The 15,309-nt window shown below is 40.0% G+C and overlaps 1 protein-coding gene across 1 annotated transcript in view; it reads left to right on the forward strand.

Annotated features, from left to right (window-relative positions):
* The first annotated feature begins 1,624 nt into the window (after positions 1-1,624).
* ect2l (epithelial cell transforming 2 like) overlaps positions 1,625-15,309 on the forward strand; it is a 70,299-nt gene continuing 56,614 nt past the window's right edge. Inside the window, exons 1-25 of the mRNA XM_029517100.1 lie at positions 1,625-2,149; positions 2,269-2,450; positions 2,595-2,749; positions 3,133-3,213; positions 5,350-5,493; positions 6,304-6,416; positions 6,519-6,681; positions 6,761-7,016; positions 7,145-7,316; positions 8,193-8,325; positions 8,486-8,651; positions 8,881-9,009; positions 9,115-9,207; positions 9,492-9,698; positions 9,801-9,904; positions 10,010-10,150; positions 10,233-10,319; positions 10,505-10,614; positions 10,698-10,845; positions 11,000-11,073; positions 11,165-11,321; positions 11,660-11,725; positions 11,824-11,912; positions 12,195-12,367; positions 12,486-12,644. Coding sequence (XP_029372960.1) covers positions 1,986-2,149; positions 2,269-2,450; positions 2,595-2,749; positions 3,133-3,213; positions 5,350-5,493; positions 6,304-6,416; positions 6,519-6,681; positions 6,761-7,016; positions 7,145-7,316; positions 8,193-8,325; positions 8,486-8,651; positions 8,881-9,009; positions 9,115-9,207; positions 9,492-9,698; positions 9,801-9,904; positions 10,010-10,150; positions 10,233-10,319; positions 10,505-10,614; positions 10,698-10,845; positions 11,000-11,073; positions 11,165-11,321; positions 11,660-11,725; positions 11,824-11,912; positions 12,195-12,367; positions 12,486-12,619 — 3,441 coding nt within the window. The 5' untranslated portion in view covers positions 1,625-1,985 and the 3' untranslated portion in view covers positions 12,620-12,644. The remainder of the gene's footprint in view (positions 2,150-2,268; positions 2,451-2,594; positions 2,750-3,132; positions 3,214-5,349; positions 5,494-6,303; positions 6,417-6,518; positions 6,682-6,760; positions 7,017-7,144; positions 7,317-8,192; positions 8,326-8,485; positions 8,652-8,880; positions 9,010-9,114; positions 9,208-9,491; positions 9,699-9,800; positions 9,905-10,009; positions 10,151-10,232; positions 10,320-10,504; positions 10,615-10,697; positions 10,846-10,999; positions 11,074-11,164; positions 11,322-11,659; positions 11,726-11,823; positions 11,913-12,194; positions 12,368-12,485; positions 12,645-15,309) is intronic.

A 15,309-nucleotide genomic window follows, 5' to 3' on the forward strand; every position in this document is an offset into this window, starting at 1 on the left:
CTCATTCATTGCAAAATATTAATCTTTACAAGATTAAATGGTGTTGAATATTATTTAAATTAAAGAAAAACACAGTTAATTAAAAAGTTCATCACCGGTTTCTTCTTTAATTACATTATTCTTGATTGCTAAAGCAAATGCTAAAGCAAAACAAATGCAGCATACAGTTCATACATAAGCATACACAAATAGCAGACCACCTCATATTTGAGACTTATTATTGAAAACTAAAAAAAAAAAAAAAATTTTAATTCAAAACTGTGAAATTATTGAAAGTAAAAAAAAATGTTGTCACTGTATAGTTTGCCAGAAACAGAGAGAGGGTGGGAGGAATTTGTGTGAAAATTTTGAAAGCTGTTGAAACCACCACTAAAGCAGATTGGTGGACAGATACATTGTCCCAGATGACAATATGTCTCATCTGCTCTGCATCCATTTGGTCAACTGCTGTGATGATGAAAATCTGTTGTAAACATGGAATGCACTGAATGGGTGACAAAAAGCAAATCCAGTGTGCACATAAAATTCTACATTGCACTGTTTTTACCGTAGACAGCGGAGAAAAGTTATATTAGATTGGTGCAAAATGTCTAAATTAGTCTGGCAACAGTTTATCTGCTGAGGTTGTTTGTAGAAAACAACAAACAAACAAAAAAACTGAAAAGTCACGCCATGATTTACAACACATGGACTGCCGAAGTCGCTTCAGTTTCCTGTGATACATCAGTCCTTGTTATCCTCGTCCACGTCCTCCCACCTTTTAGCTTCTCTCTCACATCTGGAGTTACATTGTGTTAGATTTCTGTGTCTCATTTGCAATTAATGTGTTGCAATCATTTAAAAAACTCAAGAAAGGCGACAGACTGCAGCCATTATTCGATGGTCACTCAGCACCACCTTGTGGTTGTTTGTTGCCAGTGCACTTCTGCGATCGTAATTTTGGTTGAATTTAAAGGAAATCTCCTCTGAAAACTGCTCCTCCAAAACTCCAACTGTGCTTCCAAAAAATCCTGGACAACAAATACAATATACAGAGACAATTGTCTCTACTGGAGGAAAAACAGGCAGCCAAGACATTATTTCAGTCCAGTCATATAAATAATAATGTTTTATATCAGAAAAATAATTGACACTGAACTGAGGGTCGGGTTTGTACACTTAGTAATAATATAGCCACTCATTCCTGCGTCCCAATAAAATCACAACAGGTGTTTCACATTTCGAAGAAAAATGATCTCTGATTAGAGGTCATTAAAATACTTCTCATTACATTTATGAAATCATGACTCAGTGTGATTTATGAGTGCTCTAAATCCAGTAAAATCAAACTGTTATCTCAATGCAAAATAGCGTCGTTCACAAGATATTGAGCACTTTTCGTCCTGCAGGACTGCACACCCATAAAATCTGTTCGGCCAGCAGGGGCTCCGTCCCGTTTGTTGTTGCAGGAACCTCGGAAGGACGCCAGGCAGCGCAGGTGAGAGATTCGTGTTGGCTTCCAGTAAATTAAAATTCCCTGTTTGCTTTTGGAAAACTTAAAAAAAAAAAAAACACACAAGAAAAAACAAAATTGCTGTGTAGAGTGAAGTGATGTGCTCTGTTTAGCTGTGGTTGAAGGGTGAGTGTGTAGCTGTTTGGAATGGGGCCACGGTCCGCTCTGTTGCGTCCCACCGAAGGAGGAAGTTTTGGAGTTTGCAGGCTACTTAGCTAGCTTCCGAGGTTCATGGGGAAACTGTGACGGTTTAGATATGTTTTAGTGTTGTGGACACCCTGTCAGTTTCTCCACTGCTGCTGTGAGTCTGTATCTTCATTGGCTCATCCTTTTGGTTTGTAGTTTTCCTAGACAGTGCTGAGGGTTGTGAGGATTAATCCACTAGCTAGCTGCTAAGCTAGCGTTAGCCAGGTGGTTTGGCTCGGACTGACGGAGCTAACAGGTGTTCCCTGCCTTTGGACCAGGAAACCTGACAGCACCGTAACATGAAGTCATGGAGGAGCGAAAGTTGAAGAGAAAGAGTGTCAGGACCTCCACCAGCACGGCGGCACCGAGCGGAGGTTCTGGCCGGAAAAACAGCGCTTCCTCCGGGGGACGGCACGTCGGCCACGGCTCCAACGTGGGGACTCACTCCAGCCAGAGGAACAAAAACAAAAGGTCGGACTCCGACAGGAACAAACATTTTACCCATTTTCACCGTGCAACATCGTGCTGTCCCTTTTATAGAAGCAAAGTGGGTTGCCAGACTGTTGTGTGTTGTTTGTCTCTCTCTCCAGGGGGGTCAGGGATAAACCCAGGTATCAGGCCGGTCCGGGTGGCAAAGCGAATCAAAACCAGAGCAAGGCAGCACCAACCATCCAGCACTCCTTTCTGACAGATGTCTCAGATGTTCAGGAGATGGAGAAGGGCCTGCTTAGCCTTCTCAATGACTTCCACTCAGGGAAACTCCAAGCATTTGGTAACGCAGATAACTCAGAGCACTTCAGCAGGTTACAATTGGTCTCACAAATGTCTGGAATCGTAAATGACCTCATAAAGCTAAATCAGATGACAGATTGGAGACACCAGCTCCTTCTAACTCCTCGTCATTACTCTGTCTCAGGCAATGAGTGCTCCATTGACCAGATGGAGCATGTGAGGGAGATGCAGGAGAAACTGGCCCGTTTGCACTTTGACCTCTATGGTGAAGTCGATGAAATGCCTGAGGACCAGAGGAAAGTAGCCTGTGACACCAACATGGACAAGTTGCTTCTTAATGTAAGGCAGAGACAGCATTTGCAACACATTCTTCAAAAGTTGTAGTTTTATGTGTTTGTGTGGGGTCACGTGTCATTAATATGTTGAATAACGCTCAGAAGTACTCAACCAGAAAGTTTGTTTTACAGCATGTTGAGCTTATTATGTCGTATTATCCTGGATAAAGCTGTTCATTGAGCCCAGGAAGGATTCACCTGCTTATTCCACTCAAAAGCATTAAACTCTTCAAAGGTTTACTCAAATACTTGTTGCATATCCAACAGGATAAATTCCAAGAATAATCATTAAGGGGTTTTGGAAGTTGTGACAGAGTGTTCACATATTTAATATTATTAAAATATCCTTTTCTCTTTTTTCTTTTTTTTTTTTTTTTTTTTGAACAGCTTGAGGAGCTGAGTTCTTCAATGTATCCTTTCAATACCAATCATTCATCTGTTCTCATACATCTTTTTGCCTCCAGAGCTGTTCCTGTCTAAATAATGCCTGTGTTTTGCTTTGACCTTGCTACTCCAGTCAGAAACTGAATCTAGCCGACACCCAAGAGATCCCACGGACTGCCAGCATGTGATTTTTCTCCTGGTTATTTCTCAACTTCATCTGACCCAGCTATTTGTTTTATGCCACTGAGAGAGCCTGTAAGATAAGCTGGAGCTCAAGAAAGCTTGTAGGCTCTACTTTTTTCAAGTATTTTTGCAGCAATGACAACAACGGTGTTCACCAGCATTGGCTGTCTGCACAGGGGGATGGCTTTATTGTAACATTTCCTAATAAGGATGCACCAACTTTAATTTTATTCACAATAAACCAACATTGAGTATTAGGTTTAGTGCTGAAAATGAATTAGAAAACTACTCTCACCTTGTGTTGTTACCATCTCCTCTGATGAATCAGCAGCAATATATTAACTTCTTTTCTAGATCTTCAGCTACTGTCTGACCAGCAGTGCAGTATATTAAACATTTTTGCATTGGTGCATTTCTGTTATGGCCTGTTTATAGTCAAGTTTTAGTCAGTTCACTAATTTTTAAACAATCTAGATTTCCAATATATGCTAATCGAAGGTTAAACAGATAAAACTCACCTGACAAAAGAAGACTTCACAGGTCTTAAATAATATTTTCAGCTCATGAACTGACTGCAAACTTGATTTCTTTTGCAAGATTTATATGAACATACTTTGTTGCACATCATCATATCTACTGTCACAGGCTGTCAGTGTCTGTAACATCACAAACATGAGAACATAGATACAGAGATGTAATCATCACATCTCAACATAGAACTTTAAACACATTTATGAATCTTTCATGTGAGATTTTGAGAAGTGATTAAATTCTTAAATTCATTAACACACAGTAACGTTTCAACACAGAGAAGCTCTGTTTGTCCAGAGTAGAAAGAAAAAGAAATGGGCGGCGACTCCATTTTGTGTTTTTGCTTCTAATTTCTTGCTACATGTGAGTGGCCTCATATCACCAACACATTGTTCAGTGTTGAATATATTTGCACATATCCATGCAACATTCAAAACACACTCATGGTCACTGATGTGCTAGTTTGATGCTGGAAAAGACTTAATAATCCAAATGTTGACATCACAGACATGCCTTAATTTTTTACTTTGTCCTTGCTTTGCCTTATTGTTTTAAACCTTTTTTAGTGACTTTCATTGAACACATTGAATTTATGTTTGTATTCTGGCTTTAAGACTATGTTGTGATTTGATGCTGCTTAAGGTTGCAAGTCCTCTACTTTGTCTCTTATTTTAACCAGTGATGTTAGCTGATATGGGATTAGTGTTTTAACTGTGGTAATTTTGTTTTTTATTGACCCTTGTAATACATGTGTTGTCTCAGTCCTGATCACAATTTAAAAATTTTAAAGGAGAGGGAGAAAAAATGCTTATCGTGTTACAGGCTAACCTTTCTCATGCATCTCTTTTCACTCTGAAAATTCATCAATTAATGTGGAGCACCTTGCTGTGATCATTTGAGTATTATTTTTCCTGAAACTAAAATCTAGGAATTGTGCTGAAATGATAAATAACTTGTATTTTAGAGAATTTCACTGTGCCTGATGTGGGGTGATGATGTGTGTGTTTGAAAAGGTTATGGGTTGGGCTTGGCACACACAAAAGTATAATATAAAAGATATTTATTTATCAATGTGTTGCCATTCAGCTTTTGTTTCTTTAATTATTTGTGTATTATTGGCATTTGGATGTTCAAATACTTCTCACGGTCCATTCAAGTAATAATGTTGCACACTATAGCTTCCCTATTCATTACATTTAACTATTAAATGTAAAAAGATAGAAAGTGCATTAATAAAAAGTGTTCCATTTTGCGCAGTATTTTAATGATTGATTTTCGACTGACAAGAACCTGCTGGATGTTTCCTTCTTGTGTGTCTGTGTGTGTGTTTGCAGGAGTGAAGGAACGTGCTCATCTCTTTGTTGATTGGTCTCTAAGGTTACAGGGAGCAGTGAGCAGAGAGCAGCCAGTAAGCAGATATTTCCCTAGAGGAGAGTCAGTAAATATGACTTCGGTCATCTAAACAGGGTCCCTGGCAGTTTTACTTAGATTTTTCAACTCATGGAGACCAACTTGAACTCAGCTCCTCACTCAGTGAAGAGATGGCAGCTCAGCGGAACAGATTATGAGCCACAGCAAGCGCACAGCCTGCCCTCTGAGACCCGGTTCAGCACCTGGACTCCCCTGAACCACAAGCCCAACAACTTGCAGGTCAGAAGGACAGACACTAACAGCTAAAAGGCGAAATGAGGAAAACCTCAGGTGGTGTTATACTCATTGTATTCTTTAGCCAGCAGGTGGCAGAAATGGCTCAATTATAACACCCAGCCTTACAGATGAGGTGCTGCAGATTTAATGGCCTTTGTGAAAACCTGGAGGGAACGCTTTAAAATAGCACAGTGGAATAATGCTTTTGTGTTTTGTGCAAATAATTTGACAATTTGAAGCAGGTGCACTGTATCTGTTCCTCTTTTTGCTGTGCTCCTGTCATTGAACATAAATCATAGGGTAAACTAGCCTATTTGCTTTATAATAAAAGCATTATATTTAACATTTATTTGTACTGCACCTCCTACTTTCAATAAAATTCATATTCACTTTTCTCTTTTGCTTGTGTGAGGCAGGACCCAAGTCTTACTAATAGATAATGGTAATTCATATTATACTGAGTAGTGAGTTGAGAAAGGCTAGCATTAATGGAATAGCATCAAATAAATTTCAAGCTGTGATATTACTGGCTGCAGTTCAAAGAATATTATTTTAACGCACATCTGTCATGATATGAAACCTGTAGAGCTGCACAGTATGTATATTTAAAAAGCATATCAGGACTTACTCAGTAACTTTCCAGCCATTGTCACACTAATGTATGAACATTTTTCCCCTGGGGCCTTGCCATATCCATGGTCTTCATCAGTGCTTTGGATGCCAGTTTGCAGTTTTTGGCAAAGCATGCAGACTCTTATGCACTGAGGTTAAGCTTCTCATCATTGTTGGTGTCGTGTCTTCATTTACTCCTAGTTATTTGAGGAGCGGATGAACCTTGTGCTCCACTGGTTTAAACTGTGGACTGACAAGCAGAGAAAACACCTGCTGCACTCTCTGTTCACACACTGCACCAAGTCCCAGCTCAAGTAAGTAGTTCAGGCCCACTTTTATGTGTTTATAATTTTGTATTATATTGATCTTTTGCCACCTTTCAAACCTCTTTTGTACCCCTTTACCAATCTGAGCAGGTACTGCAGGGATTTGCTGATCAAGACAGTTCCTGTGACTCAAGTGGACTTCACAGTGGTCTTGCCTCGGTTCCTGTCTCTGTATGTGATGTCATTCCTGTCCCCTCGTGATCTTTCCTCCGCTTCCCAGGTCAGCTGGCACTGGAAGTTCCTGGCTGAGCAGGTGAGAGGCCCACAAAGAGAGGTAGCCGTTTTGATCAGGTCTTCATAACAATAAAATCTCTACACCTCTGTGTGTTTAGGACTGTATCTGGGCAAGCCGATGCACCCGAAGAGGTTGGTTCCTTCCCTACACCCCTGGAGAGAATGAGTTTGGAGCATGGAAGACACACTATATCTCGTGTGTTTCCACACTGGACTGGCTCACTCCCGGTGCGGAACCAGAGAAGTATCAGACCCTCAACCAGCAAAGCATAGGGGTGACAGAAGAGCAGGAAGAGCGCAGGAAGGAGAGGCAAACCAGGCAGATGATCAGGGAACAACTTCAGGAGGAGAAGAGTAAGTGCAAAATAAAGAATTTAAATGAAAAATTAAGGTATGTAAGTAAAATGACAGGTTTTTATTATGTTGACTTCTTATTTTTCAGCAAGTAAAGCTAAAGCAGTGTATGTCTGTCATATTCACAGGAATATTGATGAGAACCAGGAAGGAATGGGGCAGCTACACAAAGCAAGAAGGAGTCAGAGGGAGCACCCTGGCAGGGAGACCTAGCTCTGGGACGTTTGGCCTCAGTCTTAGCCTGGATGGGTGGAGTACAGCTCAGAATGTGGAGAGAGTCCAGGCCACAAGTTCATTCAGGTGATCAGTCTGCAACTATCAACAGATCATCTGTCTTTGTGATGTCTATGATGTTAATTTTGGTTTGATAATGGATGAATAATGCTTTTTAGGCTGTACTCCGTTAGTAAAAGTTTAAGTTCACCCTAATTTGAATACACTGTAACACATCGCCACAGTGTACAGCCTCAATTATATTGAGAGTAAAATCGCCATTAAAATAAACACACGCCAGAGGAAAAGGGTAATTTTCATACCTCCATGATACTGTAAACCACTGTCAGACAATCAGCTGCTACGGGCCAAATTGGGTCCTCCATCAAAACTGTTTAGCCCCTGAAGGAAGCTGGGCTTTTCACAGTTCACATGAAAAGGATTTTCACAATATTCACTATAAGTAAGCATTGCCATTACCAAATGTAAAATAACAAAGAGGGGCCGCAGACCAGAGGACCACAGGTAGGAGGCCCATGTGCTCAGATGGTTCTGCCTTCAGATGAAGTCTCCTTTGTTCTGTATACGTTCAGTGAGTTCTGTATTTCATTTCATATTTCAAGACCTTTTTTATTTCTTGCATCTTTCTATTTCTTAATCTGATTTACTTTGATATGTTTGATTCAGATAAAAATATGTTGAGTGATTTCTGTTATGTAGTTGCTGTTGACTGTTAGGATTTGAGATTTGTGCATCTCCGCTTTAACAGAGAAACCACTCTGACCTTCATCCGGAATTCACCTGGATCTGTGAAATAATAAATTAAGACAGATCACATTAGGTCTGCCGCTCTCTTCTGCTGCTGTTCACAAGTCACCACCAGCATCTACACAGAACCCCACATGTAAAATGTCCAATTTCTTAAGACTCAGTGTTAAAATCCAACTACATTTCTTCTTTCAGTGAAAGTCTAAACAAAGCCAGTGGCGCACTGTCCCCGTTTGTCAAAAAACCTGCCCCACAACATGTTGCACCCATCCATGGCACCATTCCTGCCCTTTTATTACTGATCTCCAACAAAGTCCCTGCTTATGAGGTAAGAGGAAAAGTTCCCATAAATGTGTCAGTTCAGTCCTCGAATCTCTTTGAATGAGCTAGAAATGAAAAGAGAGGAAACAATGTGCGATGGAATTAGAAATAAAAATGTGAATTCCTCCCTGTCTGCTCCTTTCTTTGTCTACCAATGCTCAATCCAGTTGGTGCTGAGTGGTGTGAAGGCAGGAGTGACAGTGGTTCTGTACGACCACAGAGGGACTCTGTCAGTTCTGTTAACCCAGGTCCAGAGGGCTATTTGTGGGCAGAGAGCTCTGAGATTGGGCTTACTAGCTCCAGGAGGAACAGAGGAAATCCATCTGCTCCATAGTAAGAATGGATCATATTTTTATCTTAAAGAATGGAAACAGTGCACATTGATTCATTTACTTTGTCATAGTTTTCCTAATTGCAAGTGAGGCAGAATTTCCTGGAAAATTAACTATATTTTTTACTGTTTTCTTTGGAATGTTTGGAGGAACTATTTTTAGTTTTGTAGCTTTTTAATTTTTGGTTTTGTAGCTTGTTAATCCCCAATACTTTATTCCTGACCCTTCAGGTACCAGCCTGTCAGAGAAGACCTTACTGACCCCTCACCATAGAGAATTCTGGGGAAAACTGTGTGGCTGGTTGGTACCGGCAGATGACGGAGGAAGGATTGACATCTTCTCCCCACTGGCTGCATCTGGTAAATAGTTTGTGAGAGAGATACTTCTCTCTATTTTGTATTTTTGTCACTGTTTCGAAGTCATTCACTTTAATTATCTCTCACTTGTTACTCCTCTGTCCTTAGCATCAGGAATGACCCTTATTCAGGCCCTCTCTTCTCTGACTGGTCTGGAGGTCTGGGCACCAATGGGTCTCTTTACTGGAGGTTTCCAGAGCAGTGAGTCTCCCCCTTACGCACGCATTTGACACAGCTGTGAAATTTAAAATAAGTTGATCTAAACCAGAAGGGGCTCGATGTGAATCTTGGGTTGGGTGACTTTCTAGAAAATGTTTTCAATTAAATTAGAAAATGAGTTTAATTAAATCAGACTCCATTTCTTATTATGGTCAGTAATATTTTCTCTGTGGCATGCTTTAGTGAAAGTATATTATCATTACGCTCTCAAAATTAGTTGTTTTTTTTTTTTTTTTCCCTTTGATACAACCCTTTCCCTCTCACAGTCCTGAGTGAGTGGACTCACAGCAGTGTGTCTAGCAGGCTGTCAAACCAGCCAGTGGCAGCCCCAGCATTTCATTATGTGTGTGAGAGTATCCTGCAGGCCTGGTGCAGAGAGGCCAAGTGGATGGAGGTGGCTCTGGAGGAGGTGAGGCGCTGCCTGGGGCCACAGTTACACCAGGTTAGCCTCCAGGCCAGGGGTCGAGCTCTCGGTAGGTCCCACTCACACACTGCAGGGCTAATATCAAGTTAAAACATGTGTGCCTGCTATGTGTCCTGTAAATCTTCTGAATCATCTGTTTGTGTATTTACAGGTAATTTTCTGTGGGAGAAAATCCACCTTGAGGAGCTGCCTGTCTCCAAAGATCTCAGTGAGGCTCTGACTGAGGGACTCACTGCTCTCACCAGACAGGAGGAGGTAAGAATGTTTTGTCATACATAAGTACCCTAAAGCCACAGCAAAAAATTCTGAACACAGAGAACAGTCTGTCAAGTGTTTAATTTCTATTTTCTGCTCCATCAGTCCAGACCTTTGCAGTTTCTTGCTGTCTTTCTCACAAGATGGAGAGAGGAAAAGGAGGGAGAAGAGTGCGATGGAGAGGACAAGTGGAGAGACAAGTGCTCTTTGGGAACGCATAGCCCGCAGAGATTATTACCTGAGCTAGTGTGTAATGTTGGAATGTGTCCATCTGTACAAGCTTAAAGGGGCGCACTTCATGCCCACAGCTCTTTGTTTTTGTCTTTAGACGGCGTTAGACTGGAGAAGTGTAGTTGCCAGAGAGCTGCACCAAAGTGAGTGTCTATATCTGGGGAGACTGGGCGCTGTGCTGAAGGTATTAGATACTTTCCATTTCTTTTAATTGGTAATACACACACTGCAACATTAAAACAAAAATACGATTGAAATGTCTTCAATCATGGAAGCTAAGTGACACCATTACATGTTAGGTCGCAAAAAACTCTAAGTATTAGCAATCCAAGCTATTGAATTGATTCATATCCCTGTTTTGTGCTGCAGGTGTACCAAGAGCCACTGACAGCAGCTCTGAACTCCCACAGAGCCATTCTAAGCTATGCTGACATGCAAGTTATCCTCACCCCTGTCACACAAATCCTGCACCTCAATAGGTAGACACACACACACAAGCTTACATGTATGTGTTACTGTCTTGTTTGCATTTATCATCGGTGTATGTGTGTGTTTGTGGAAGAGTGTTTCAGATGGATTTACAGGCACGGCTGGAGCAGTGGGGTGCAGAGCAGTGTGTTGGAGACGTGTTTGTGAAACTGTGCTCAAGTCTCAGAATCTACTCCAACTACCTTAACAACTACACCACGGCCCTGTGCACCATTGACAAGGTAAAGCAATGATTATGTTGCTGTTTAACTAATGGCATCTCACATTTACAAGAGTAAACGCAAGTAAAGCTTTAGTTCTGCTCTGTTGAGTTGAATGGTATGATCAGTTTTGGAAACTTCAGCTTTATTGAGCCAAAGAATGTGTGTCTGTCAGTGTCGGGAGACAAAACCTGCTTTTAGAGCTTTCCTGCGGAGAGCAGACAGAACTCTTGCAACACACATGATGAGGTAATAACACATAAATGGAAAAACAGTTTAGTTTTCAGTTATTTTCCAAATACTATAGTGTGTAAAGAAACAGGTCTGTGTGTTTGTGAAGCCTACAGGAGCTTCTGCTGTGCCCAGTGTGGAGAATCGAGGAGTATGGGGCTCTGCTTCAGGGTCTGTCTTTACACACACACCCTGATCACCCTGACCACGCACACATCTCCTCTGCCCTGAATACAATGCTACGCTACAGGGAATTCACACTCAAGGTATTACATAGTCTACATGCTACTGTTGCAGCAATGTGAAAATCTGTTTGTGCCATCTTTAGAATAATTAATATTAAAATTGGCAACTGTAAAATACAAAGTTGAATATTAGGCACATAATAGCCAAATATTTAAAATGTGTAGAAAATAATTCTCATCTCCCACTAAATGGGGAAAAAAAGTTATATTTTGTTGTGCGTTTTTCTTATGTTTATCACAAGATTGGGAGCTCAGTGTGCCAGTTTAGAGCCCAATCCCGTTTACTCTGTAGATTGCATTAAATGTAAAAGTTTATGCTCAGTGCAACAATTACACAAACATCTTTTTGTCTGTTTCAGTTGAAGCGTAGCTCGGAAAAAGACAAACTGATGGAAGAAACACAACAGAAGATCCAAGGCTGTCCCGTAAAGACACAACTCTGTATATCCTCATTTTATTTTCTTGTTGTCAGATTTATTATGAAGCTGAAATCGTATTATTTTTATTTGACTGCTGTGTGTAGAACCTCAGGGAAGGAAACAGGCAGCTGGTAATGACTCAGGATGCTGCTTTGCTCAGGAGTCCTGATGAAACTATTCCAGAGTGTCTCAGGTAATAGCACAAATGATTCCCGTATTTCTGCTTATTTTTCACTGGTAAGTGGAATTAATTATCAAGGTACATTAACCAACTAACCTATAATAAAGAATATTGTCTTTGCACAAGGATTATCTAATGAATTACCATCAATACAATCATAAACATCTATGCTAAATTAGTATTGTATAGTCTTTCTTTCGCTTTCATCACCACATTGAAAATGACAATATGTCAAAAATAATGGCACTGTGTGTATCTGATTAAATCTTCTTCTGTGTGTTTTGTATATGATAGAACCTATGAGCATGTGTCTGATGTGGGCCTCTTCCTGTTTACTGATGCTTTGGTGCTGACACAGAGAAATGTACATCACACACCTTTCACATTGGCTCAGCGGAGCACACACACTTTCCTGGCCTCTGTGTCTCTTGCCAGCTTGTCTGTCAGAGAGATCACCCACACACGGTGTAAGTTTGGTCCGATGTAAGGAATGAACATTCAATATGGCTTCAATTAAGGTATTTTTCAGTCATCGTCAATATAAGGTCACGTCATCTTTGGCCATCTACATCTCTGTCTCTGTAGACGTCTGCCATGCCTTTGTCCTGGAGGGTCCTTGTCGTTCCTGGGTGTGTGCCACAGAAAGAGGTGAAGAGAAACAATACTTCCTGTCTGCAGTGCGCTCAGCCATCCGCTCTGCTCTGGCAGCACATAGGTGACGGCACGATGATGATCAACCGCAAGGTATGGCGAGGTTTGGACACAAGTGTCACACTTTTTGAAGGAAACCTCAAAAGACAATTGTTTCAATTGATGTGTATTGCTCTCAGATAAGACATAGCAGTCCTGCCACGTTTTATATTCTAAACCTGTCACTTTCACCTGTGAAGGATAAAAAATGGTTTCAATATTTACAAGAATCCAGAAAGTTGTACATTTGCATTACAAAAACCATTTTTTGTCATTTCGCTGTTAGCTTGAGGCCCTGTCCACTCTGTGTAATACCTGAATGCAAAGCTGCAGAATTGAATCTCTTATTTCATTTCATGTCTTTGAAATGTCCTATTCTGAGCGCTTCTTGTTTTTTCTCAATGTACCGCTATCATTTCTAAAAATATAGACATATACATATATTCCTTGTGTTTGTAGAGATATATATTCTTTGATAATCTAACTTGGCTTTCACTAAGTCTTTGTTGAACTATCATCCGGTCTAGTTTGTCAGTTTGTCTGTTGTTCCGATGTGAATAGTGTGAATAATCAGGGTGAGAGACATTTCTCTCTTTCATGGTATAAAAAGTCTTTATTGATAACCAAAAATAACACAAATGTCACATTTGAGAGCTTCTCACTATCAAGTAGCTGCATTGCATCACATCAGTTATACACTTATGTACATTATTGCCTCTAGTTTCAATACTAGTCTCAATACAAGTAACAATTTTCATTGACAATATAACACACTTAGTGTCCTAATATTACACTTTCATTGATTTTCATCGTCATCCTCTCACACACTTGTAATTCTAATTGATTATTGTCATTTATTAAATGAATTTACATTGAAACTACTTGCTAAAAAATACTTTTTTGTTTTTTTTTTTATATTGTATTCATTAACAAACATAATATTGACACAATAATCAGTTGCCTTATGTGATTTTCAGAGCACCACAGTTGGATTAGTTGATAGAGGAACTTGTTTTCTGAAGAGATTAGAGTGAAGCAGCACTGACAATTTTGCTTATACGACTGACTTTTTTTATTTATTTATTTTTTTGCAGGTAGTCTTATTGCAAACTGACGCATTGAGAAAATCAATAATTTTAGTGTTTAGCAACTAAGAGGTTGTTTTAGTGTGAGGGAAATATGCTCCAAAATATGAAAAAAAAAAAAACAAAAACAATTTGTGATCAAAAGTTTGAACATAATATACTACCAATGTCACAGTTTGCGGTTCACTAGATTTGGGTTGTTATTGTGTGCTGCAGGCATGTGTGTGTGGTGCTCTTTCCCGGTGGTTCCATGAGTCTGTGGTGACTGACACTTGTTCTGCTGCCCCAGATTTGCTGTTGTGCCGTTTGTCCCTTTCTGGGAACTGTAGCTTTTTGGTTTGGGGATTCTTGTAGGTCCTGGTCGCCGGAATGCTTCTAGAGGTATCTGTGGGGAAAACACAGATGGACAATTAAGTGTGCAAAGTGGTATTGTAGATTTTGAGTGTCCGTTGTCTCATATTTATCTAATACATGAAAAGGAAAATACACTCTGCAGAAGTAGGTGGCATGTACAAAGTGTAGGCTTAGACTTTGGACCAGATAGTGGACAGATCTGTCTGCTGCAGTACTGACTGTGACCACTAGATGATATCAAATCTTAATTTTTAGACAGTAAACAACCACGTTGCCAGATATTTACTGCATGACTGGACTGCTGTGCTTCGTCCTTAAAAGAACTCTCTAATAGAAATGAAATGAAATTTGTCTTTTCATGTAATTTTTCTAATTTTTCAATGTGAAATCTGAAGATTTTCATCAAACAGCAGAATTCATCATCATTTGTACTTTGTGCTTTTTGTGAGGAACACCTAAAAAAAAGCTAAACGTGTAAAGCTGCATCAATTAGTCGAGTAGTCAATGTAAACAAAAACAGAATATCTTCATGATCAAATGTAGGGCAGCTGTCACACGTTTGTGACAATCTGGAAACAAATGATTTATAAATCAAGTGCAGTCAAAAGAGAAGTCAGTAAAGAAAATGGGTTATTACTAACCTACCACACTGGATAGAAAACTCTTCATGATTGTTTCCCCTAATATAGCCCCTGTTCCAGTGACTTTGTTGCTTAGGAACACGTGTTTGGCTGTTTTTGGAGCACAATACGGCAAACAAGAATAGGAATTATCTAGGGGAAACATGACATATTCCTCAGATTTTTAAACAACTTGGTGCTCTGCTTACTGTGCAATCAGGTTTTAATCAGCGTGTTTACATGTGCAGCAGCGTGCCAGGCCAGTGAGGTACATCACTTTACATATCCTGTTTATAGTTACTCCGATAAGATGTTTCCACAGTTTTGAGAAACCCCATCACCCTGTAGCATGCTTGACTACGTAAACCTCATTCATTTGTCGGACATTTTGGATAGTTGCAAATTCATTAAGAGGGGTATTTCTATTTATATAAACAGCTTACGCATTCAGCGAGGCAAACATTGTGTGTGTTGTTCGAGGTTTTTTCTTGTTTCTTCCTTCAGTGGTGAGGTTGTATTTGTGTCTCCATATGTCTGAATTACATTCATGAATCACACTTAAGATGAGAAACCAGACAAATGAAAAAAGCCATCTGTCTGCATCTCCCCGTGTTCCACAGACTAAATTAGTTGATGACAATAGTCAGCAGGCATTTTCTT

This window comes from Echeneis naucrates, chromosome 2 (genome assembly GCF_900963305.1).
Source record: "Echeneis naucrates chromosome 2, fEcheNa1.1, whole genome shotgun sequence".
Classification (NCBI taxonomy): Eukaryota; Metazoa; Chordata; class Actinopteri; order Carangiformes; family Echeneidae; genus Echeneis; species Echeneis naucrates.